A 23,667-nucleotide genomic window follows, 5' to 3' on the forward strand; every position below is an offset into this window, starting at 1 on the left:
GGGACTTACAGAATATTCAAGTCCCCCGCTAAATTTGGCGGAAAAATTGACGTCCCGTGACCTTTGCACTAATTCTGTTTCCCCGCTAAATGTGGCGGAAAAATTAACGTCACGTGACCTGACGTCACGAGACTTAAAGAATATTCAGGTCCCCGCTATATTTGGCGGAAAAATTGACGTCCCGTGACCTTTGCACTAATTCTGTTTCCCCGCTAAATTTGGTGGAAAAATTGATGTCACGTGACCTGACGTCACGGTACTTAGAGAATATTCAAGTCCCCCGCTAAATTTGGCGGAAAAATTGACGTCCCGTGACCTTTGCATTAATTCTGTTTCCCCGCTAAATTTGGTGGAAAAATTGATGTAACGTGACCTTCCGTCACGGGACTTACAGACTGTTCAAGTCCCCCGCTAAATTTGGCGGAAAAATTAATGTCCCGTGACCTTTGCACTAATTCTGTTTCCCCGCTAAATTTGGTGGAAAACTTGATGTCACGTGACCTTCCGTCGCAGGACTTACAGACTGTTCAAGTCCCCCGCTAAATTTGGCGGAAAAAATTGACGTCCCGTTACCTTTGCACTAATTCTGTTTCCCTGCTAAATATGGCGGAAAAATTAACGTCACGTGACCTGACGTCATGGGACTTACAGAATATTCAAGTCCCCCGCCAAATTTGGCGGAAAAATTGACGTCCCGTGACCTTTGCACTAATTCTGTTTCCCCGCTAAATATGGCGGAAAAATTAACGTCACGTGACCTGACATCACGGGATTTGCAGAATATTCAAGTCCCCCGCTAAATTTGGCGGAAAAATTGACGTCCCGTGACCTTTGCGCTAATTCTGTTTTCCCGCTAAATATGGCGGAAAAATTAACGTCACGTGGCCTGATGTCATGGGACTTGCAGAATATTCAAGTCCCCCGCTAAATTTGGCGGAAAAATTGACGTCCCGTGACCTTTGCACTAATTCCGTTTCCCCGCTAAATATGGCGGAAAAATTAACGTCATGTGACCTGACATCACGGGATTTACAGAATATTCAAGTCCCCCGCTAAATTTGGCGGAAAAATTGACGTCCCGTGACATTTGCGCTAATTCTGTTTTCCCGCTAAATATGGCGGAAAAATTACCTTCACGTGACCTGACGTCATGGGACTTACAGAATATTCAAGTCCCCCGCTAAATTTGGCGGAAAAATGGACGTCCCGTGACCTATGCACTAATTCTGTTTTCCCGCTAAATTTGGTGAAAAAATTGATGTCACATGACATGAAATCACGTGACCTTCAGAGAAATTCAGGTTCCCAGCTAAATTTATCGGAAAAATTGTCATCGCGTGACCTATGCATTGTAGGGTTCGGTGCTACTGCTCACCCGCAAGAAGGACCAACGAGGCAGATATCATAGAACACACCTTTACTGTCTGGCGGCAGCCAACCGACTGCCGACTGCCGAGCCCCGCGCCTCCAACGTGGCTCGCGCGCACGTTGCGCGCCGGGCGCAGAGCACACGTTCTTTTGGCCCATGATGGGCCGCAGAGCCCACAAACTCCCCCCCCCCCCCCCCCGCCCCCCCCCCCCGAGTTCGTTGACGGGGTGCTTAGAAGGGTTCTTCGTTTTCGTCAATGTTGATTGCGATGTCGGCCGGCGAGGGGGGGCGGAGGAGGGCGGGTCTTAGGCGCCGGACGACCGCCAGGGCCCGTTGGAGGTTATGTTCGTCTATGGCCGCGAGGCGCAAGACGGCTGCCCTGGCGGCGGCGGCCGACTCCCGGGCCCGGTGGAGAGCGCCGGCCTGGTGGGTGCCCCTGTGGATCTCGGGCACCCCACAGAGGGGGCACAGGAGCCGGCGCTCCTCCTCATCGTAGAACTGCACCGGGTCGTTGGGATGGCGGTCGGTAAGGGTGTTTCTCCGAAACGGCTCCGGGACTTCGGCCGGGGGGTCCGTGGTCAGGGGCCGGGGCTGGACCTCCCAGGGCAGGTTCGAGGTCCATGAGATGGCTAGGCCCTGGGGGCCCAGCACGGTCCAGGTTGCGGAGTTGCCCCGGCGTCGGTAGAAGGGCCGGCGGCGATGTTGTCCCGGAGCCGGAGGGCGACGGCCGTGGTGTCCCCAGGGTGGTGGTGGCGGTGGGGGGGAAGCTGAGCGTCTCCGTCGGTGGTAGCGAGGCATCTTGGAGAGCAGAGAGAAACAAAAAAAAAGGGGCCCGTGAGGGGTCTTCTACCGGGGTTTCTTCTACGAAAAAGCGTTCATAACGTTGGGCGCGGCAATAGACAAGTTAAATTTGCGAGGATACTATCCGCGTCTGCGCGTCCATCACACGAAACCCCGCGGAAATTCAGTCGGGAGAGCACTAGTTCTCGCTCAAGTCTATTGCAACGCGCATCTTCTTAGATCTTCGTCTTCGTCACCAACATCAGGTATAGTCCTCGCAGAATTAAGTATAACCCGGATCGGCATCACTCTCCACCTGCGAGAGAAGTTCGTCATCCAATTCATAATACCGTTTGAGGTTGGTGACATGAACAGGTCCGGCGTGTCGACCAGACTCACAATGAACAAGCGTGTACATAAGGCGTGAGGCCTTGTTTCGCACTCGATACGGACCATCCCACCGGTTCGCCAGGGAAGCTGTGAAACCTCTGGAGGCGTCACTAAGTGGGTGTGTCCGCCGGAGTACAAGATCTCCAACTTCGAATTGCACGTCCCGGTGGCCACGATTGTACTGCTCAGCCTGCTGAAGCCGTGCGGCGTCCAAGCTCTCCCGGGCATCACGAACGATGTCCCTGAGTCTGCGTCGTAGGCTTCCTGCGAACTGACCGTATGGGCGAGCAGCGCCACGGTTGTTGGTCGTGCAAGTGTTTTCCAGCGGGAAAGTCAGCTCTTTTCCGAAATTAAGGCAAGCTGGCGTAAAACCTGTAGACCGGTTAACGGTTGTGCGAGTTGCGAACGCGAGCTCTGGGAGCTTTGTGTCCCAGTCAGGGTGACGCTCGGTGTGAGCTATTAACATCGATTTTAGGTTTCGGTTCACCCGCTCTGTGATGTTTGCCTGTGGGTGATAGGGAGACGTCCGCTTGTGTTGTATGCCCAATGTGGCACAAGAGTCTCGGAACACTTTGCTGGCAAAGTAGGTAGCGTTGTCGCTAATCAATTTCGCCGGAAATCTGAAGCGTGTGAACGTCTCCATCAGACACGACCAGATTCTTTTGGACGTCAGCGACCGTAATGCAAATAGCTCCACCCACTTGCTAAAGTGATCCGTGACAACCAACAAGTACTGGTTGCCACGCGGACTGCGTGGGAAAGGGCCCATGACGTCGACAGCAACGCATTCCCATGGGGATCGACTCACGACTGGCTGCATGAGACCAGGGGGCTGACCACCGCGCGGTTTGGCTTTCTGACAAACCGGGCATGAACGAGCGTACCTGAGCACGTCCTGACGAATTCCTGGCCAAGTTGCAGTACGGCTTAACTTTTCAAAAGTCTTGCAGCCACTACTGTGACCAGCCAAAGCAGAGTCATGGTAGTATCTAATGAAGGACGTGCGAAGTCGGCGAGGTATCACGGCTCGAAATGGAGTGTCTGTGGAGCCACCCTCCTCGTCGTTGATCTGAGGTATGTACCGGAGAAGCAGACCGTCTTCGGCCAGCAAGTACGAGTAAAAACCCATGTCAGCGTCTCTGTTGCCACGTCGGTCACGTGAAGATAACCACTCAGAGACCCTGCGACAAAGTCCATCGTTCTGCTGTGCAGCACGAAGCTCATCTCGGCTAATCAAAGTACCCCAGCGCGAGCCAGCATCTATCGCAGCCACAACATTGGCATCCTCGAGCACGCGCTCTTCGCCGAGCGGAGCGCGCGACAAAGCGTCTGCAACTTTGTTTTGTGAGCCTGGTTTGTGCACAATAGTGTAGTCATATTTTTGAAGCGTTAGTGCCCAGCGTGCTAATCGTCCTGCCGGATTTTCCAGCCGCTGAAGCCAAGACAAGGCGGCATTATCCGACTGGATCACAAAGCGCGCGCCATCAAGATACATGTTGAATTTCTGCAGGGCGAATATGATGGCTAGGCACTCAAGCTCGCAAACGTTGTAATTCCGCTGAGCTGCTGTCAACGTATGGCTAGCAAACGCTACGGGTCGTAAGACACCATCAAAGTCTTGAAGCAGCACAGCGCCTAAACCGTAGCCGCTCGCATCGGTTTGCAGCACAAACGGACGGTTGAGGTCTGGGAGCTTCAAAGATGCTGTCTCAGCAATAGCTCTGGACAGTTGAAGGAAAGCATTTTGCTGTGCCTCCGTCCAACGCCATTTGACGCCTTTGCGCAGCAGTTCGTTCAGAGGCCGCGTTATCTCTGCACAGTGGGGAATAAACTGGCGGTAAAATCCAACCATGCCAAGAAATCTCTGCAAACTCTTTGCATCATGGGGGGGAGGAAACTCAGTTAGGGCCCTCAGCTTGTCCTCATTAGGGCGAAGCGATCCATCGTCGATTACAAAACCGAGCAGGTTAATCTTAGATGTTGCCAGTTGCATTTTTCCCGGGTGAACTGTCAAACCAGCATTCTGCATGCGTTCGAGAATAGTCCGAAGGTGCACAAGATGTTCTTCAAACGTGCGTGAAAAGACTACTACGTCATCCATATATGCCATGGCGTAGTTGTGCCGTGCGTCTCCAAGCACAATGTCCATAAGACGCTGGAATGTGGCAGGAGAGTTGCTCAAGCCGAAAGGCATGCGCACAAACTCGTACAACCCTCTGTAGCATGTGAATGCTGTTTTCTCAATGTCAGCGGGCTCGACCTCTATCTGGAGGAAACCGCGACTGCAGTCAAGAGTCGTGAAAAAACTCGCGTTTCCCAAGTTGTACATGATCGACTCAATCGAGGGGTACGGGTAGGCGTCACGAACGGTTACCGCATTCAGGCGCCGGTAGTCGACGCAAAGCCGAGCCGTTCCATCCTTCTTGGGGGCAAGGACGATCGGGAAGGCCCAAGGGCTCTGTGACTCACGTACTGCACCCGTGTCGATCATCTCTTGGAGCGCCTTGTCCAGCAGGGCTCGCTTGTGTACGCTGATTGGTCGAGGGTTGCAGCGTAGAGGCCGTGTATTCCCGGTGTCAATTGAGTGCTTTAAGACACCGGTTCTGCCGGGGTTCTCCGTGAACATCGTTGAAAACTCTTCCAGGAGTCTTTGGAGACGCCGCTTTTGCTGGTCAGTAGCAGGACACTTCTGCAAAGAATCGCTTACCGCACATGGGAGTCGCAAAGCAGGCGTTCTAACGCCAACGTTATCGACACTGACGATACAATCCTCTCGTCTGGTAAATGGAATCAGTTGCGCGTCACTACCCAACCGGTAGCCTTTGTTCGGAAAGTCCAGAACCAGGTTCTCCCCGAAAATGAAATTTCGCCCCAAAATAATCGGTACCGTGAGACCAGGTAAGCAAACGAAACGCTGACGGCGTTTTTTCTCGTTAAACCCGATCTGTAACCTCACGGCTTGACTCGCGAGCATTTCTGGTCCTGACGCTAGCTGTAAGCGCACGTTAGTCTCGCGCATGTTGGCTTTCTGCTCTTTGCACCGTTCAATCAGGTAGTCCCCAATAAGCGACAGACTCGCACCGGTATCAATCAGCGCTGCCACAGCTATTCCGAGCACTGTAACTGTCATACGAGGCTCAATTAGCTCAAGGTCAGGCTGAATTCGACATACCGATGGAAGTTTTGCCGAGTTGTCCATGGTCATCGCGGCCGGCAGGCGTTCAGGGGTCAACGCCACCGGCCGTACTCGTTTCCCGAGGCTGCATTGCTGTTCCGCAGTAGGTCGGGGCAGTCACGCCGGAAGTGGCCATGGCGACCGCAGCCGAAGCACCGCACCAAGTTGCGCCGGTCAGGGCCGTGCGTCTGGCTTGCCTGCGCTTGTCGTTGCGGCCCTTCTTGGTGTCCCTCGTTGGACCAGCGATCGGCGCCCCGGTTGGCATTGCGGGGGAAGGACCTTAAACGGCTTTCACCCTGCCGTAGTCTCGATCCAGCCGGCCGGGCACGTAGCCGGGGCTCCGAACCATCGAGTGGTCTCCCGCGCTCCCATTGCCCGAAGGCGTAGGAGTCCAGCGCACGGGGGGGACAGACCGCGCCATCCAGGGTTTGGCGCTGAGTTGGACCTCTTCTGGGCCCGGGAGCTCGCCAGGCACAGGACGGCTCAAGAGCTTCTCCAGGCGGTGGCGGAGGCCGATACTGCAGCTCGGCCAGGAGCGTCTCTTGTATGCCGTGAGCGTCCCGGGCCAGTTGCTCCAGGGTGGAATACGTGCGGCCATGCAGGTAGGGCCGGAATCTTGGGTGGCTCTGCTGCATCACCCGAGCAACCCTGTCCGACTCCGACGTCGTTGGGCAGGCTCTTTCATAGAGCTCCTGCATCACCCGTACATATTCGACGAGGGTCTCGTCCGGGTGCTGGGTCCGGCGCTCCAGTCCTCGCTGGACTCGAGACTGGTACCCAGGTGGAAGAAACTCATCTTGAAACTTCCGCCGAAAGTCTTCCCAGGTGAGGAAGGGGGCCACGATGCGCCACCAGCGGGCGGCGCTAGCCTGGAACGCCACGGGCAGCACCCGCGCAAGGACGTACTCGTCCGAGGCTCCCGTGGCGAGCTTATAGGCCGCCAGCTCGGCCAGGAAGTCGGCCACGGACTTCCGGCCGTCGTAGCCCGTGTACAACGGAACCGGCACTTGGGGTCGTGGCCCTTGCCCTTGGTGTCCGTGGTCAGCCAGGACCAGGCGTTGCGCGACGGTGTCGCACAGGTTGGCCACCCGAGCCATCAGGTCCATGGACGTCGGGTCAGGCCCTTCTCTGGTCTCGCCTTGGTCTGCTGCGGCTCTATGGCGGGTCTGCATCGCCGTAGCAACCGCAGAAAAACAAGCAAACAGAAAAAACAGAACAAAACGAAACACAAAAGAACGGAAAAACACGCAATATACTACAATATGCACACTATTCACAACGGCCAAGCCCCGATGGCAAAGATGGCGTCCGGTGGCCGAAGCCTAGTCGAACGACCACGTAGGCCTATCGGGGATGGCGAAAGCGAGAAAACCGGGCGAACACGCCTAAAACGGGCTAAAAGCCTGCGGTCCAACCCGCGGGCGAGCAGTAGGCCTCGCGTGGAGCGCCAAACAATGTAGGGTTCGGTGCTACTGCTCACCCGCAAGAAGGACCAACGAGGCAGATATCATAGAACACACCTTTACTGTCTGGCGGCAGCCAACCGACTGCCGACTGCCGAGCCCCGCGCCTCCAACGTGGCTCGCGCGCACGTTGCGCGCCGGGCGCAGAGCACACGTTCTTTCGGCCCATGATGGGCCGCAGAGCCCACAGCATCAATTCAGTTTCCCCGCTAAATTTGGCGGACATATTAATGTCATGTGACCTGACGTCATGGGACTTACAGGATATTTAGGTCCCCGCTAAATTTGGCTAAATCAGTATCCACACTAAATTTGGCGGAAAGATCGACGTCACGTGAGCTATGCGCCAATTCAGTTTCCCCGCTAAATTTGGCGGGAAAACAGATCACGACATTAAAATCATTTATTCATCAACAACGTATCGACACTAAATGAAGGCAACATCCTTTCAATATCAGATCAACGTATGACTCAGGATCGGCGCAGTAAGAATCGATCGTCATCGACATATCTTCGCATAAGCAGCACAACTGGTGTGCTGCTTATTATTCGGCTGGCCATTGGACTAAACGTTACAGCGTTGTGATGAACGAAAGTTTTCGGCACATCTGCCATATTTTATTATTCCGTGGGGAATTTACGTGTAAGAATTTTTTCGTGAAGAAGTTCCTTCTGAAATACTCACCGACATGTGTTTTGTGGTACCTGCACGACACTGATAATACAAACGCGACATCGGTGGTTTTTGTATCCTTAAAAACGATTTTGGATGACACTAAATATTTTGGTTTTGATTAAATCGCGAAGTCATTTCTTTTCACCACACAAGTGAATTTAATAAAAGCCTTAATAAAAAGAAGAAAAAAAGAAAATCCGGCGATTGATTGTTCGGTTTAGAGAAGCTCGTTTTAGTGAATGCCCTTTTACCGACCCCAGTTTATCAAATTTGTTTATAGAGAAACCCAGTTTAGAGAAAATGTCGATGAGCCCCCTTTTAGCGGATTCGGCCGTCGCGAAGTGGCGTGTGCGGATAAGTCAGCTGAGTTAACATTTTTGTAATGAGCCGCCGCAGACTGCCGCCGCGAAGCGGCGGGAGCGCAGCGGGGGGCTTGGGTTAACACGCGCACCAGTGATACACGCGCGAAGTAGAAAACCCTTTTTTAAATAGCGTCCCCTTTTCGATAAACGGCATTTGTCTAAACTGAGGCTCTGCTTTCTCTAAACTGTGCTTCGTTAAAACGTGCCCGTTCTCTAAAACGTGCTTCGACGAAATGGCATTTTTTTAACCGTAGTAAACCGTACACTTGACATGGCAGCAGACGTGCTTGTTTCAATTCGTTTTTTTCTACGGTGGCGACTAGATTATTTACGGCCGCAAAATGACTATACATTTCTAAGGGGAGTATTGATTGTCGACCGCTTGCCAGCAAAATCGCCTATGTTCAGAGGTCGTGCTTTTGTTCGATCGGATCACCTGCAAAATTAAATTTATAAAAGACTATTTTTCTCTAATTCACTTAGCCCATTACGTGTAAGAGCTTCTCACTTATTTTTATTTTGTTTTCGTTTGCGAAATATGCATTGGTGCAGACAAATCCCCGCCCGTTCTTAGCAGTGATAGTTGACGAGCGTCCGGTCTGCCGCGTTAGCAGACGAACTCCCGTTTCTTTGCTCGCGTTCGCAAACAGACCTCCATTTTTTTTTTTGCGTTAGCAGACGAACCCCAGTTATTTTTTTATCGCTTGAACAAAACAAAAACTTCGGGTTTTTTTTTCTTTTTTTTTCTCCGCATTATTAGACGAAGTGTTGCTCTTCGCTCGAGCAGACGAATGCACGTTATTCGCTGTTGTTAGCAGACGAACTCCCGTTTTTTGCTCGCGTTAGCAGACAAACGCCCGCATTTTGTTCGCGTTATCAGACAAACCTCCTTTTTTTTTTTTGCCCACTTTAGCAGACAAAGCCCAATTTTTTTGCTCGTACTACCAGACGAACCCCCGCTCTTAATAATAATCTTTATTTGGACTCCTTGAGTCTCAGGTGGAGGGGCAAAAGGTAAACAGATTTACCTGACGAGGCCCCACCACCCTGTACATTGCTCAGCAGAGAATCAGAACAGACTAGAAATGAACACAAGTAAAAACGACAATAAATCTTATCAAAAAATGTGTCACTGTGCGAACGAAAAACGAAACAATCCTTCTACAGAAAAATGAATTATTAAAGTACAAACTGGCAGGGGAGCAATGAGCTTTCAAGCGAAGTAACACAAATAACGGTGATCAGAGCCGATTATACGCTGTTCAACCCAATGAATAACCAAAACGCAATTTCCTATTGCAAAATATAACGTTTCATGTTGCCTTTGAAGGCAATAAGGGAAGTAGCATTCCTCATTAATTCAAAAACACTTGGATGATCGTTCAAAAGCTGTGGTATTCTATACGCTAGAGCTTGGGAGCCATAATTCGTCCGTATTTTGGGCTTTGTGTATATTTCATTTCTTAAATTATATTGTGTTGTTTTAGGGTGGTAGATGTCACAAAAATCATTTTGGTCACTGCTGTATTCGCGGTATATTATCATCGCTAGCTTTAAGAAAAAGAGCTGATGAATATTTAAAATTCCATATTTGACAAAATATGGGGCTGAATGATCGGTATAGTGAAGGTTTTCGATGCAACGAACAGCTTTTTTTTGTAGGCCGAATAGTCTGCCTAGATTTGTTTTTGTTGTAGTTCCCCAAACTAGTAAGCAATAATGTAAATGAGATTGCACAAGACTGTAGTAGAGTTGGCACTTAAGCCAACAGGGAAGAAGATGTTTAAGTTTATACAAGATTCCAATAGATCTGGATACGCTAGAGCGAATATGATTGATGTGGTCTGTCCAGCTTAAGGTTTCTTCGAACCAGACACCTAAAAATTTTAGGGAGGACACTCTTTCTAATTCTGAGTTTCTAAATTGTACCGAGAAGTTACTACAGAGTTGCTTATGCACAGGCTTGAAAATAACATATTTTGTTTTGTTAATATTCAATTCTATTTGACTAGACTCTAGCCACAGCGCAAGTTCGCGTAACCAAGTGTTTGATAAACCTTCTATTACACTAAGATCCTTATCAGTAAAAAACACATTGGTGTCGTCTGCATAAAGTATAATATCTGGAGTTTGCGGAATGTTTACTATATCATTTATGTACAACAGAAAAAGTAATGGTCCCAGAATTGACCCCTGAGGTACACCGTAATTTATTTTCATTAGTTGCGATTCATACTCATTGATTTTTACATATTGTGATCGTCGAGATAAATAGCTATGAATTAGGTTCCAAGTTATCCCCCTTATGCCATAGTGCGTCAGCTTTTTTAGAAGAATGTCATGTTTAATCGAATCAAATGCCTTGCGAAAATCCAAAAAAATTCCTACTGTATATAATTGATTTTCAAAACTATTAATTAGCTTATCTTTTATATATAGCAAGGCTTTTTCCGTAGATTTGTTTTTCTGGAAGCCATACTGTTGCTTTACAATTATGTTATTTTTTTCAAGGTAACTAGAAAGCCTAACGTTGATTACCTGCTCTAGAATTTTTGAGAATAAAGGTAGCACAGAAATTGGCCTATAGTTATTTATATTATTGCGTGGACCACCTTTATGTATAACGCAAACTCTGGCAAGTTTCATTTTTTCCGGAAATATACCAGTCAATAACGATGTGTTACAGATATGTTCTAGAGGGGAGCTTATGAAGTGCGTAATTGCCTTAATCGGAGCCGCTTTTATATCATCTGATCCGGCCGCTGTGTTATTACTTAAATTCTGGAGGAGCCTCGTTATCTCCGCCTCCGTCACAGGGCAGAGGAAAACTGAATTTGCAGTTGCAGCTGGCAACATATAAGGCTCAAAGCTACTACTTGATACGGATGTAGTGGGGCAGGCGCCGCAACTTAAGAAGTGAGCGTTAAACTTGTTAGCAAGGAAGGAATTCGAATATAAGATATCATCAATTACCAGTTCATTTGGAAGTATATTGTGGGGCTGGGAGGTAAGACACCTCACCGTGTTCCATACTTTTTTGGGATCATTATAAACGGACGCGAATTTATCGCCGTAATACTGCTTGCGTGCTTTCTTAATGTCTGCGTTTAGCTTATTCCTTATCTTTTTATATTCGCGTAACACCGACTCATCTCTTGTATTGATAAAAGTAGCATAAAGTTCATTTCGCCGTTTTATTCTTCTATACATATCATGAGTGATCCATGGTTTTCTTATTTTTTTGTGTTTTCTAACATTTCGCAAAGGAAACGCTTCGTCATAACAATCTTTAATCCTAGTTATGAAAATGTCGTAGCAAATACTTGGATCCCTTTGACTGTATAAGTCATCCCAATTAATCTTTGATACAAGGTCATAGAACTTGGTTATATTGGCAGCATTGATACTCCTACAAGTTGTGATAGCTACAGAGTGCTTTGTGTCTATTCGCTTTCGTTGAGAAGGAAGAATGCAAAATATAGGTAAGTGATCACTGACTGGACAGGAAAAGATTCCAGAAATTGTTTCACTCGGTAGGTCACTTGTGATACATAAATCGATTGTGGTCGCACTATCCCGAGTTATTCTTGTTGGCGCAGTAATTACGTTACTGCACCCGAATGATTCAATAGTATCGAGGAACTGTCGGCACAGCGGATGCGAGCCCGACAGATCAATATTAAAGTCCCCTATTAGTATGATTCTTAAATTCAGTGAGGTAATATGCCCCAAAAGTTTAACTACGTAATTCATAAATTCGGATATCGCCCCAGAAGGTGGACGATATAGAGCAGCCACTACGGATCCTTCACATATGGCAACAATTGATTCGTAGTCCCTAGTTACACACGAGTATTCGGACATAACACTATACCCTATGCTTTTACGAAAATACAGTGAAACGCCCCCTCCTTTTTTATTAGATCTGAATACGCCTTCGCTCTTATAGCCCTCAAAACTAACCTGATCACTTGTATTATAGACCCAAGTTTCCGTGAAAGCCAAGACGTCGAAACTATAACTCAGAGAGTTCAAAAACATAGTAACATCATCATGTTTATTTACAATACTCCTCGCATTCAAATGACAAATAGAAAAATGTCTTTTAAGAAACGATACGTTATCTTGCAGAAGTTGTTTAAATGTATCCTGGCTGTAATACAGGGACATGAATGTTGTGTCAGCCATTTTACGTTATTTTGCCGAGATCATCTTCGGATTCAATCTTAATAGCACGCAGGCCTTGTGCCTTTCGTACAAACACCGTTCCGTTTTTCTGCCGTGTAAACGCGTACCCTTGTTCACGAGCCTTTGTCTTCGTCATCCACAGCAGCTTTTTGTTGGAGGCAGTCAAATTATCAAAGAAGCGGACATTCAGACCGCTATCTCTTAAGCCGCCCCGTTTCGCCAGCCACTGATCACGCGTCACCCGCGACAAAAAGCGTACCAAGATTACCGGACTCTTTTCTTGCTTGGGCGGCAGCCTGTGTAGCCCATCCAAATCATTTTCCGTCAGTTCACTCAACTCTAGTTTTCTTGCGATTTCATTTACTTTGCTTAGCAGATTTTCATTTTCGCTCCGTGGAAGTCCATGTATTTCTAAGTTCTGCCGTCGGCTATACTGCTCCAGGCTGTTTACTTCTAGTGTTAACCTCTTTACTTCTTCGGTGCTGCCCTGCGTCTCGACATTTGAAACTCGTTTTTTGAGGTCGGAGATCTCTTTAGACTGTTCCTTCAATTGCGCGAGCACTTGGTCATACTTATCCGACAATTCCTGGACTTTCTTTTCAATGTTAGAGACAGTATCTTTCACCGACATCAACGAGTCCACCTTTTCCCGTATGGTTACGAGATCGCCCAGTTTGTTGTTCATTTCAAGCAGCAGTCTTCCGAAGTCAAGCTCCGGCTCTCGTTTGTCTCTGCTCTGCGCCTGTGCTCCCCGAGCTTTTGAAGTACGACACGTCGGGCATCTCCAGGTTTTCTTTGCGTTTTCCCCCCTAGACTTAAACGTGCTTTCGCTGACACCCGAGCAAGCACCCAGGTGATAGGCATACTCACAGTCACAACATTTAGAAAACATGCCATCATCTGGAAGCGACTGATTACAATGCATGCACAAATCAGAGTCAAATGGTTCGCCATTGGCCATTCAACACAGAACCTAATGCTCTTTCACAGAAGCAGCAGCAGCAGCGGCAAGGAAATGAGGAACATATACGTATACGATCCTATAAATATAATTCACCAACCTGAAAAATTCGACGACGAGGTTTAGCGGATGCTCTCCTTGCCGCCACTGCTGCCGAGCAAATGTGAACTAGCCGATCGCGCTGATCGCCTTTATCGCAGATCCCTGATGACGTGGCTTCGCTGGCTTGGCCTCGTGTCTCTTCGTGCGTTGACGATCCCAGGGCCAATGCGTTCAGCGGTCAGCAGATACGCAAGTTGACGATCCCAGGGCCAATACGTTCAGCGGTCAGCAGATGCGACTTCTGAAAAATTCGACGACGAGGTTTAGCGGATGCTCTCCTTGCCGCCACTGCTGCCGAGCAAATGTGAACTAGCCGATCGCGCTGATCGCCTTTATCGCAGATCCCTGATGACGTGGCTTCGCTGGCTTGGCCTCGTGTCTCTTCGTGCGTTGACGATCCCAGGGCCAATGCGTTCAGCGGTCAGCAGATACGCAAGTTGACGATCCCAGGGCCAATACGTTCAGCGGTCAGCAGATGCGACTTCTGAAAAATTCGACGACGAGGTTTAGCGGACGCTCTCCTTGCCGCCACTGCTGCCGAGCAAATGTCTCTTCAGTCCTGTTAGCAGACGAACGCCGGTTCTTCGGTGGCGTTGTCAGACAGACATCACCTGCCATTGGTATTCCAGCTCGTTTTGAGACAGCGAGTTTGAATTTTCGCTCTGACCAAAAACCAATCTCGTTCCCTGGTAGTGATGGGCAAATTGCGAAGCTGGATATGGCAACACGCGACAAGATCTTTGGACGGCACAACGGCGCAGTGCAATATTTGTGACGAGATTTTTCAAACTAACATGTCTACGTCGTCCGTCGCAACGCACCTTTCAAAGGAGCATGGACTTCAAAAAACAACAACAAAACGTCAATGGTAAGTAACAAAACACTACTTGTGAACACAATTGTATATTGTTTCGAGGTGCATCTTTTAGGTTCTCATGAAATGCGACACGTCGAATCAGTAGCGTTAAAAAGAAACTGCTAATAAATGACCAACCGGTTTCGGGCGCGCAGTATTAACCTACGCATCGCATAAAGCCGAAGCTCCGTGAGAGTGACCAACTGGTGGTGATAAAATGCAAAAGTTTTAAAATTTCAGCTCATCGCATTATCTAGATGAAAGGATGATACTGATCATCGAATATTATTTATGGCTGAGCCCAGCTACGCCCAGTATTGCTTAAATCATAAAATGGCAATCTTGGCGCTGGCAGCATTTATTTCAGTGAGAGAAGGTCTGAGAAAGAAAGAAAACAGTATTTACTTTCTTGCTAACATGATTTTTTTTAGAAGTGTTAGTGAAGACCATGATGTCCTTTCTTTGTTTGAAGAATAATAATAGGTGGGCGACTGCCCATAAAGAAATGTTTAACGTAATTTATGCTTCAGACAACGCCATGACCTCAAACTTTCAATATTTCTAACCAGCGCTGGAATAACATTGGGAACAAGTTCGATCTTTATGCGAGGCACAGCTTATTATTGCGGGTCAAAAAACAATGTATCGATTTCTCGATCAGACTAGTAGCTGCAATACTTTATAAACGAAACTACGCGGCGGGCCAATAAAAAGAGGAGGGGAGAAAATCTGTCTACTTCTTGAACGCAGGATGCGGTGATGTCAGAGAGCTGAGCTCTCATTAAAAAGTAACGAGTGTGGACACGAAGGATGGCGGGCTTTATATCTAGTATCGTCCGCTTCTCGTGCAGAGTGCTGTTAGGGTCAGGCGTTTGGGCGCCGAATGCCAGCTTCATCTGCTAGTCTTAACAATGGTTGCCTTCATTATCTTTGGCTTTCCGAAATCGCCGGCTCTTAACGGACCAAGACCTAGTCTTCAAGAAAAGGAAGAAGAAATGCCGCGGAGAGTACGCTGCTTGCGTTGGCTAACAATTAATGGCCAGACGCGCTGTACAACGCTGAACCCACCGCGTAGTAAATGTCCTCTGGAGATAGAAAAGCAGCTGGTAGGCCGGAGCTTCGTCGCGCACGTGATTGCTAACTCTAACCGTACCTTCTTTGCTACTCTGCTTTACTTTTGCCGTGTAACTAGCCTTTATTACCCGCAAGCTGAGTTATTTCTGAAGTAGGCTCTTGATTAACTATATTTTGTTCGTCATCGGTAGTTAAATATGGGCCTTACTTTTGATAGCATTAAGTTTACTACCAATAAGTGTGCACCACTTCTTGTAGATTTTGGTAGTTTATCAAATGAGACAAACATTCAAACAAGATAGTCATAAAACAGGATTTGGATAAAACAAAATTACTTCTCGATGAGGCGTTTATGACAGCTACGAGCATCTCAATTCCTCGAAGCTTGACTTTTTATACTCGGCGACAACTTTTCTTGGCGATGCAGTGGAAGGTACAGGCCCGCGTTCCCTCTCCCATTTTGAGTGTACGCAGGCTCTCCTCCTCCCCCATTTCCGGGGAGAGAAGGAGAGCCTGCGTACACTCAAAATGGGAGAGGGGACGCGGGACGTAACTTCCACTGCATTTCCAAGAAAAGTTGTCGCCGAGTATACACGTTTGCAAGTCCGGCTTCAGGGCGCTGCCATCTTGCCTGTCTGGGGTGCGCTTGGACCAGTCATAATCCGATTACGAAGCCTTGATAAGGCGTCGTGATCGGATTATGGGCGCTCCCGAGAGCGCACCCCACTGAGGAAGATGGCGGCGCCCTGAGACCGGACTTGCAAACGTGTATAGTCAAGCTTCGGTTCTGTGGTTCTATCGGCGCTTGGTTCACTCCAAAGCAACTCAGTGACAACTTTAAAAAAGTTAGACGTGACGTGTTCATGCGAGTACTGTAATTTTGAGCCGAATATTATTTTTTTATTTGCTTTCATTATTACCATAAGCGAAGTAATTTTCGGTTATTGAGCATTAAAAAATGAACTGCTCGAAAAATGCTGTACATGGCAGTAGACATGCGATCTCACTTCATAATTGCCAAGAAGAAGGTAATTGTCAATTCCTGATTCAGGTTCAAGTGAATGTGCTTAAAATATCTACCTGTCTCTATTAAGTATAAAATGTCACTGTGTAAATAAAGATCTTGCAAAACTGTGTACACAGGAACGACTTGACATGCTGACTTTGTTTCTTATAGCCAGCCTACCCTGGATGAGAGAGACACCGACGGGTCTACTACTGATGACCCTCCTGGCAGCACCGAGGACACCAGACCTGCAACGTCTCAGTCATCAATCATGCATAAACCAAGAAGAAAGCGAACAAGATGCACAGAGAGGCAGGAGAAGATTGACCAGGCGCTAGCAAAAATGATAGCTGTCAACCTGTTGCCCCTGTCATTCACAACAAGTTCCGGATTTAGGAACTTTATGGAGGTGGTCGAGCTAAGTTATAAAGCACCTTCAATAACTTCGTTAAAAAGCCGTATGAGCCTGCTGCATGAGCAACTAAAAGAGAAGGTGACGTTTCAACTCAACTCGGCATCTGCCGTAGCACTCACCTCTGACTGTTGGACGTCTAGGGCGCAGGACTCCTACATTACAGTGACTGCGCACACCTTGAGCAATGAGTGGAAACCGCAATCCTTTGCATTGGCAACAGAGGAAATGGATCAGCGACACACAGCAGAAAACCTTACGATGCGCATGCAACAAGTAATCTCGCATTGGAACCTGGACTGCAAGGTTACAGCTGTAGTCACAGATAACGCAGTCAATGGAACGAACGCGGTAGAAGGCCTTCCGAGCCTTTTAGAGTCGAGGGATTTGACTTGTTCAGCATACAGTCTTCATCTAAGCGTGAACAAGGGCATGAATATCCACGAAATTGAATCCCTCTGCAGAAAGGCTGGGAAATTGGTGGCTCATTTCAAGCACTCAACAATAGCCAGTGACGGGCTCAGTAGAAGGCAGGAGCAGCTTGGATTACTCCCAGAGCGCTTAACACAAAGCTGCCCTACGAGATGGAACTCGACGTACCAAATGCTCACAAAACTGATCAAAAATAGACCAGCAATTGAGAGCGTGCTTGTTGATCGCACAGTTGTAACAGCGAAAGTAGCACAGAATCTTGAAATATGTGAGCAGGAATGGGACACCACCCGCGAACTGTGTGACCTTCTCGAGCCACTTTACTTAGCTACTACAGTACTGTGCAGCGACACCGCATCCCCAGTGTCCATGGTTCGCCCTGTGAAGAGGGCACTCGTGTTGAAACTCGAGCCCCAATTTACAGATGACCCCCTGCTAGGAAGGTTTAAGGAAGTTGTTCGGGTGGAGATCATTCGACGATTTTCCATGGAGTGGGACCCACGGGAAAGCGCAGTGTGCGCACGCCAGAGGGCTTCGTTTTTAGATCCCAGGTATAAAGACCTGCAGTGTGAGGAGCCCAGTGCCACGCAAGAAATCCGTACTAACATTATGAACTTGTTGAGAGACACGACACCTTCGGTCGGCGAAGACGGGGCGAGCACGAGCCAACCTCAAGCAACTGCGCTCGAAAGACTTTTTAACACCCAGCCGTCTTCCAGCGACCTTTCGGCCCAGTTCGAAGCTTACCTGTCCGAGCCACAGCTGGGGCACAACTTGGACGCGCTCAAATGGTGGAGAGACCACGAGTCCAAGTTCCCAGCAGTCGCGCAACTTGCGATGAAGTACATGTGCATCCCTGCCTCGTCCGCGAGCTCCGAGCGCGTATTTTCTACAGCCGGAAATATAGTTACGGCTAAGAGAAGCTGCCTTCTGCCAGAAAATGTCAGTTCGCTGGTGTTTCTGTATCAAAATAGGTCGTACTTTGACAGCTAAAATGACGTATGGCTCTTAAAAATCTACAACATTGATGAAGAACCGATAAGACAGTTTGAATACGTTTTTAATCATTTTTGTCGTAATATTCACGCAAGACGATTTGCGTCCTTTTTTATAATTTTGTAAACTGCAGAAGACATTTCATGAACGAAATAATTTATTAAACGAGTAAGATAAAGATGGCGTTATAAACTTTTTCTTACGACAAATCGGCACAGTTCATTCCGCATTCAGTCTAGCTATAAAGATGCAGGCGACTTCCAGCCGCTCTATGAGAGAAAGTACCCAATGTACGTTTTTTTTTTATCAAAGGGATACTAATATTCAGCATTACGGAAGAAAAAAAACCTAGGAACCCACAAAGGACAGAAAAGGGTGACACAGTATGTGTTCTCTTCTCTGTTCATTGTCGTGTTTTAGCGGTGTTTTTTTTTTTTTTTTGTCATTTATAAGTTATAACCAACTAGCGCATCTTTCAACAGTGATTCAACTTAAACTGGTACTTGTGCATCAAGCTTTTTTTTTCCTTTTGCACATATCCTAATTAACGCGATAATTACACAAGCTATATTCGTAGTATATTTATGTTCATCTTAAGAGGTTGGATATCTGATTTTGTGTGTGTGTACGGTATTGGGTTGATATTAAAAATTGAGAAAACACTGAAATGACGTACTGGGTGAAAGTATAAAAAATGGATGTTTTGTTTTCTATTTGAGCTGACCAAAAAGCTGTGTCAATAAATTTCCATCGGAATATCACCGTTCTCTCCAGGAACCTGAACTGTGTATTAGAGATATTTATGTTTCAGGTAGGCATGATTTTTTTCAGAACTGGTGCAGAAAACGCGGCTAAAACACCGTTAGCACGTTCTTTTTTTTTTTTTTTGTTGAACGGCACAGGGTAATCTGGAATATTATACAAACAAAATATAGCTCTTACTTGTTTTTTCTTGTGCAATTTTGAACGGCATGGAACAAAACTGGCGGTTAGCTCTACGGCCCGCTACCTGTATAATAGCCACGCCTTCGCGACTAATCTCTGAAAGGCCATTTTGTGATCGCCAAAAGAGTTATGCAACCTCTCAGTTTTTTTAATGAACGGACGAACTTAAGGGCGATTTCTAGGACAACCTTCAGGGACTTGAACCATAGAGGTTGATGTGGGATCACGTGATGTCAGTTTTTCTACTAAATTAATCGGGGAAACTGAATTGGTATGTAGGTCCCGTGGCGTCAGGTCACGTTCATCAAATTTTCCGCTAAATTTAGCGGGGAAACTGAATTAGTACTTAGGTCATGTGACGTCAATTTTTCCGCTAGATTTAGCGGGGAAACTGAATTGGTGTGTAGGTCTGTGGCGTCAGGTCGTTGCATCAAATTTTTCGCTAAATTTAGCGGGGAAACTGAATTAGTGCTTAGGTCATGTGACGTCAATTTTTCCGCTAGATTTAGCGGGGAAACTGAATTGGTGTGTAGGTTCCGTTGTGTCAGGTCCCGTTGCATCAAATTTCCCGCTAAATTTAGCGGGGAAACTGAATTAGCAATTAGGTCAGGTGACGTCAATTTTTCCGCTAGATTTAGCGGGGAAACTGAATTAGTGCTTAGGTCATGTGACGTCAATATTTCCGCTGGATTTAGCGGGGAAACTGAATTGGTGTGTAGGTCCCGTGGCGTCAGGTCCCGTTGCATCAAATTTCCCGCTAAATTTAGCGGGGAAACTGAATTAGTGCTTAGGTCATGTGACGTCAATTTTTCCGCTAGATTTAGAGGGGAAACTGAATCGGTGTGTAGGTCCCGTGGCGTCAGGTCACGTTGCATCAAATTTCCCGCTAAATTTAGCGGGGAAACTGAATTAGTACTTAGGTCAGGTGACGTCAATTTTTCCGCTAGATTTAGCGGGGAAACTGAATTAGTTATTAGGTCATGTGACGTCAATATTTCCGCTGGATTTAGCGGGGAAACTGAATTGGTGTGTAAGTCCCGTGGCGTCAGGTCCCGTTGCATCAAATTTCCCGCTAAATTTAGCGGGGAAACTGAACTAGTGTTTAGGTCATGTGACGTCAATTTTTCCGCTAGATTTAGTGGCGAAACTGAATTGGCGTGTAAATCCCGTGGCGTCAGGTCCCGTTGCATCAAATTTCCCGCTAAATTTAGCGGGGAAACCGAATTAGTGCTTAGGTCATGTGACGTCAATTTTTCCGCGAGATTTAGCGGGGAAACTGAATTAGTGTGTAGTTCCCGTGGTGTCATTTGCCGTTGCATCAAATTACCCGCTAAATTTAGCGGGGAAACTGAATTAGTGCTTAGGTCATGTGACGTCAATTTTTCCGCTAGATTTAGTGGCGAAAATGAATGGATGTGTAGGTCCCGTGGCGTCAGGTCCCGTTGCATCCAATTACCCGCTAAATTTAGTGGGGAAACTGAATTAGAGCTTAGGTCATGTGACGTCAATTTTTCCGCTAGATTTAGCGGGGAAACTGAATTGGTGTGTAGGTCCCGTGGCGTCAGGTCCCGTTGCATCAAATTACCCGCTAAATTTAGCGGGGAAACTGAATTAGTGCTTAGGTCATGCGACGTCAATTTTTCCGCTAGATTTAGTGGCGAAAATGAATTGATGTGTAGCTCCCGTGGCGTCAGGTCCCGTTGCATCAAATTTCCCGCTAAATTTAGCGGGGAAACTGAATTAGTGCTTAGGTCAGGTGACGTCAATTTTTCCGCTTGATTTAGTGGCGAAAATGAATTGATGTGTGGGTCCCGTGGCGTCAGGTCCCGTTGCATCAAATTACCCGCTAAATTTAGCGGGGAAACTGAATTAGTGCTTAGGTCATGTGACGTCAATTTTTCCGCTAGATTTAGCGGGGAAACTGAATTGGTGTGTAGGTCCCGTGGCGTCAGGTCCCGTTGCATCAAATTACCCGCTAAATTTAGCGGGGAAACTGAATAAGTGCTTAGGTCATGCGACGTCAATTTTTCCGCTAGATTTAGTGGCGAAAATGAATTGATGTGTAGCTCCCGTGGCGTCAGGTCCCGTTGCATCAAATTTCCCGCTAAATTTAGCGGGGAAACTGAATTAGTGCTTAGGTCAGGTGACGTCAATTTTTCCGTTTGATTTAGTGGCGAAAATGAATTGATGTGTGGGTCCCGTGGCGTCAGGTCCCGTTGCATCAAATTACCCGCTAAATTTAGCGGGGAAACTGAATTAGTGCTTAGGTCATGTGACGTCAATTTTTCCGCTAGATTTAGCGGGGAAACTGAATTGGTGTGTAGGTCCCGTGGCGTCAGGTCCCGTTGCATCAAATTACCCGCTAAATTTAGCGGGGAAACTGAATTAGTGCTTAGGTCATGTGACGTCAATTTTTCCGCTAGATTTAGTGGCGAAAATGAATTGATGTGTAGCTCCCATGGCGTCAGGTCCCGTTGCATCAAATTTCCCGCTAAATTTAGCGGGGAAACTGAATTAGTGCTTAGGTCATGTGACGTCAATTTTTCCGCTAGATTTAGTGGCGAAAATGAATTGATGTCTAGCTCCCACGGCGTCAGGTCCCGTTGCATCAAATTTCCCGCTAAATTTAGCGGGGAAACTGAATTAGTGCTTAGGTCAGGTGACGTCAATTTTTCCGCTAGATTTAGCGGGGAAACTGAATTGTGTGTGTAGGTCCCGTGGCGTCAGGTCCCGTTGCATCAAATTTCCCGCTAAATTTAGCGGGGAAACTGAATTAGTACTTAGGTCATGTGACGTCAATTTTTCCACTAAATTTAGCAGGGAAATTGAATTGGTTCGTAGGTCCTCCGACGTCAGGTCAGGTGGAATAAAATTTGCCGCTAAATTTGGTGGGGAAACTGGATTAACATATAAATCACGCGGCTTAAAATTTTCCGCTAATTCTAGCGGGGAAACTGAATTGGTGCATAAGACTACAATTTTCCCCCTAAATTTAACGGGGAAACTGCGAATTAGGAGGCCGGAAAGGTCGGCCAGAAAGGTTCACGATATAGGGGGGGGGAGGCTGAAAAATGTTATCGCAGTAAAAAAATCGGTCTGCTGAGTTTTCATTTACGAAAAACACAGGGCGCGAAATGCTGTTTCATGTACTGGTCATCAGGATACATGAAATAAAACCGAATAACCGATTAACCGAACAACGGGTTTGCCAAACCGGATATTCGAATTCGAAAATCCGGTTAACCGAATAACCGGCTTTCGTAACCGGATTCGCTCTCCTCCGGTTTAACCGGATAACCGGTTTGACGGATATTTTCATGCACTACTGGCAAGGTATGAGGGACGTTTGCGACGATGACATGTAGCACATAACTGGACTTAGTTTGCAACTGTGCAATACATTCCAGGACAAAAATAACGCAGTCGAATTTTAGCATTGGCCTTAAAAAGGCAAAATTAACGGATGTGGGCGCGTCATGAAAGCACCGTAAAATATCTTGACAAATTGAGGATAAAACAACCAGAAGACAAGGCTGGCCGTCAGGTGAATAGTTGTGCTAGTAGAAGAGGCAGTTTTGTATTGCGAAGTCGCGGGTCGTGTTCAGAGATCGAGAGTATGTGGAGAGTCTTGATCCGTTAATGTGTTCAAAGATGGACCGAATTCGAGGGTCTGAGAGTTGAGCAGCACCGAAGCTGCCAGGGAGATTCTGGCGAGTACTAGGTTCGAGTCGGTGGAGAAAAGTGAAAAAAAAAACAAAAAAACGCGTGGTTCTCTTTGATGAAAGGGACAGCGGGAGAGCCCATCCGCGTAGCTGTGCTTTCGCCCTGATTTGTAACTGATAAAAATAGTATTAATAATAATACTGCTTATTTTTCCATCAAACAAATGATAGAGGGAGACCGAGGAAAAAAGCTGCATCGTGCAGCTTAACGAGTCCCCGGCCGAACTCTCACACAAACAGCAGTCGCACAAGAAAAAATAAGCAAGGCACAATAGCATTCAAAGAGTAATCAGGCGGCAATATTTACGTTTTTTGTAGTAACAGGTGATACATACATTAAGAGTTCTGTGTAACTATGTATTTATATAACACATGATACATCACGTAAATAGTGACCATGAAACGTATACTTGAATTAGAGGGGTCCAGCGACCAAGACGGCCGACCATGTTCTTGAGAGACGAGAGCCAGCAGAGTGCGTGGAAGTGGCTTACGAGTTCAAAATGGCGGCCGTAAAGATAGGGACGAAATTTAGTGATACCCCCGACCACAGCTAGGCACTCACGGTCTGTTGTGAAGTAGTTAATTTCTGGTTTGCTCAAAGTGCGGGTGGCACATCCGATGACTTGTTCTTGGTTAGATGTTATGCGTATTTGTATAAGCACGGCCCGCATCCATGGCCACTGGCGTCCATATGAAGGTGGGTGGAGGCTAGAGGATTGACATGGCAGAGGAGGGGTGGTGACGCAAAACTGCGA

The 23,667-nt window shown here is 47.3% G+C and overlaps 2 protein-coding genes across 2 annotated transcripts; one reads left to right on the forward strand and one right to left on the reverse strand.

Moving 5' to 3' along the window:
• Positions 1-1,600: 1,600 nt before the first annotated feature.
• Positions 1,601-5,859, reverse strand: LOC120843516. The gene is made up of 2 exons (XM_040214909.1): positions 5,712-5,859; positions 1,601-2,167 (listed from the first exon to the last, which is right to left on the reverse strand). The coding sequence occupies exons 1-2, from the start codon at positions 5,742-5,744 to the stop codon at positions 1,601-1,603; spliced, it is 600 nt and encodes a 199-aa protein (XP_040070843.1). The 5' UTR covers positions 5,745-5,859.
• Positions 5,860-16,745: 10,886 nt separating this feature from the next.
• Positions 16,746-18,239, forward strand: LOC120843515 (E3 SUMO-protein ligase ZBED1-like). The gene has a single exon (XM_040214908.1). It carries the CDS (start codon positions 16,746-16,748, stop codon positions 18,237-18,239), a length of 1,494 nt encoding a protein of 497 aa, XP_040070842.1.
• The last annotated feature ends 5,428 nt before the right edge of the window (positions 18,240-23,667 follow it).

The sequence above is a fragment of the Ixodes scapularis genome, unplaced genomic scaffold (assembly GCF_016920785.2).
Source record: "Ixodes scapularis isolate PalLabHiFi unplaced genomic scaffold, ASM1692078v2 PGA_scaffold5__190_contigs__length_132052651, whole genome shotgun sequence".
NCBI lineage: Eukaryota > Metazoa > Arthropoda > Arachnida > Ixodida > Ixodidae > Ixodes > Ixodes scapularis.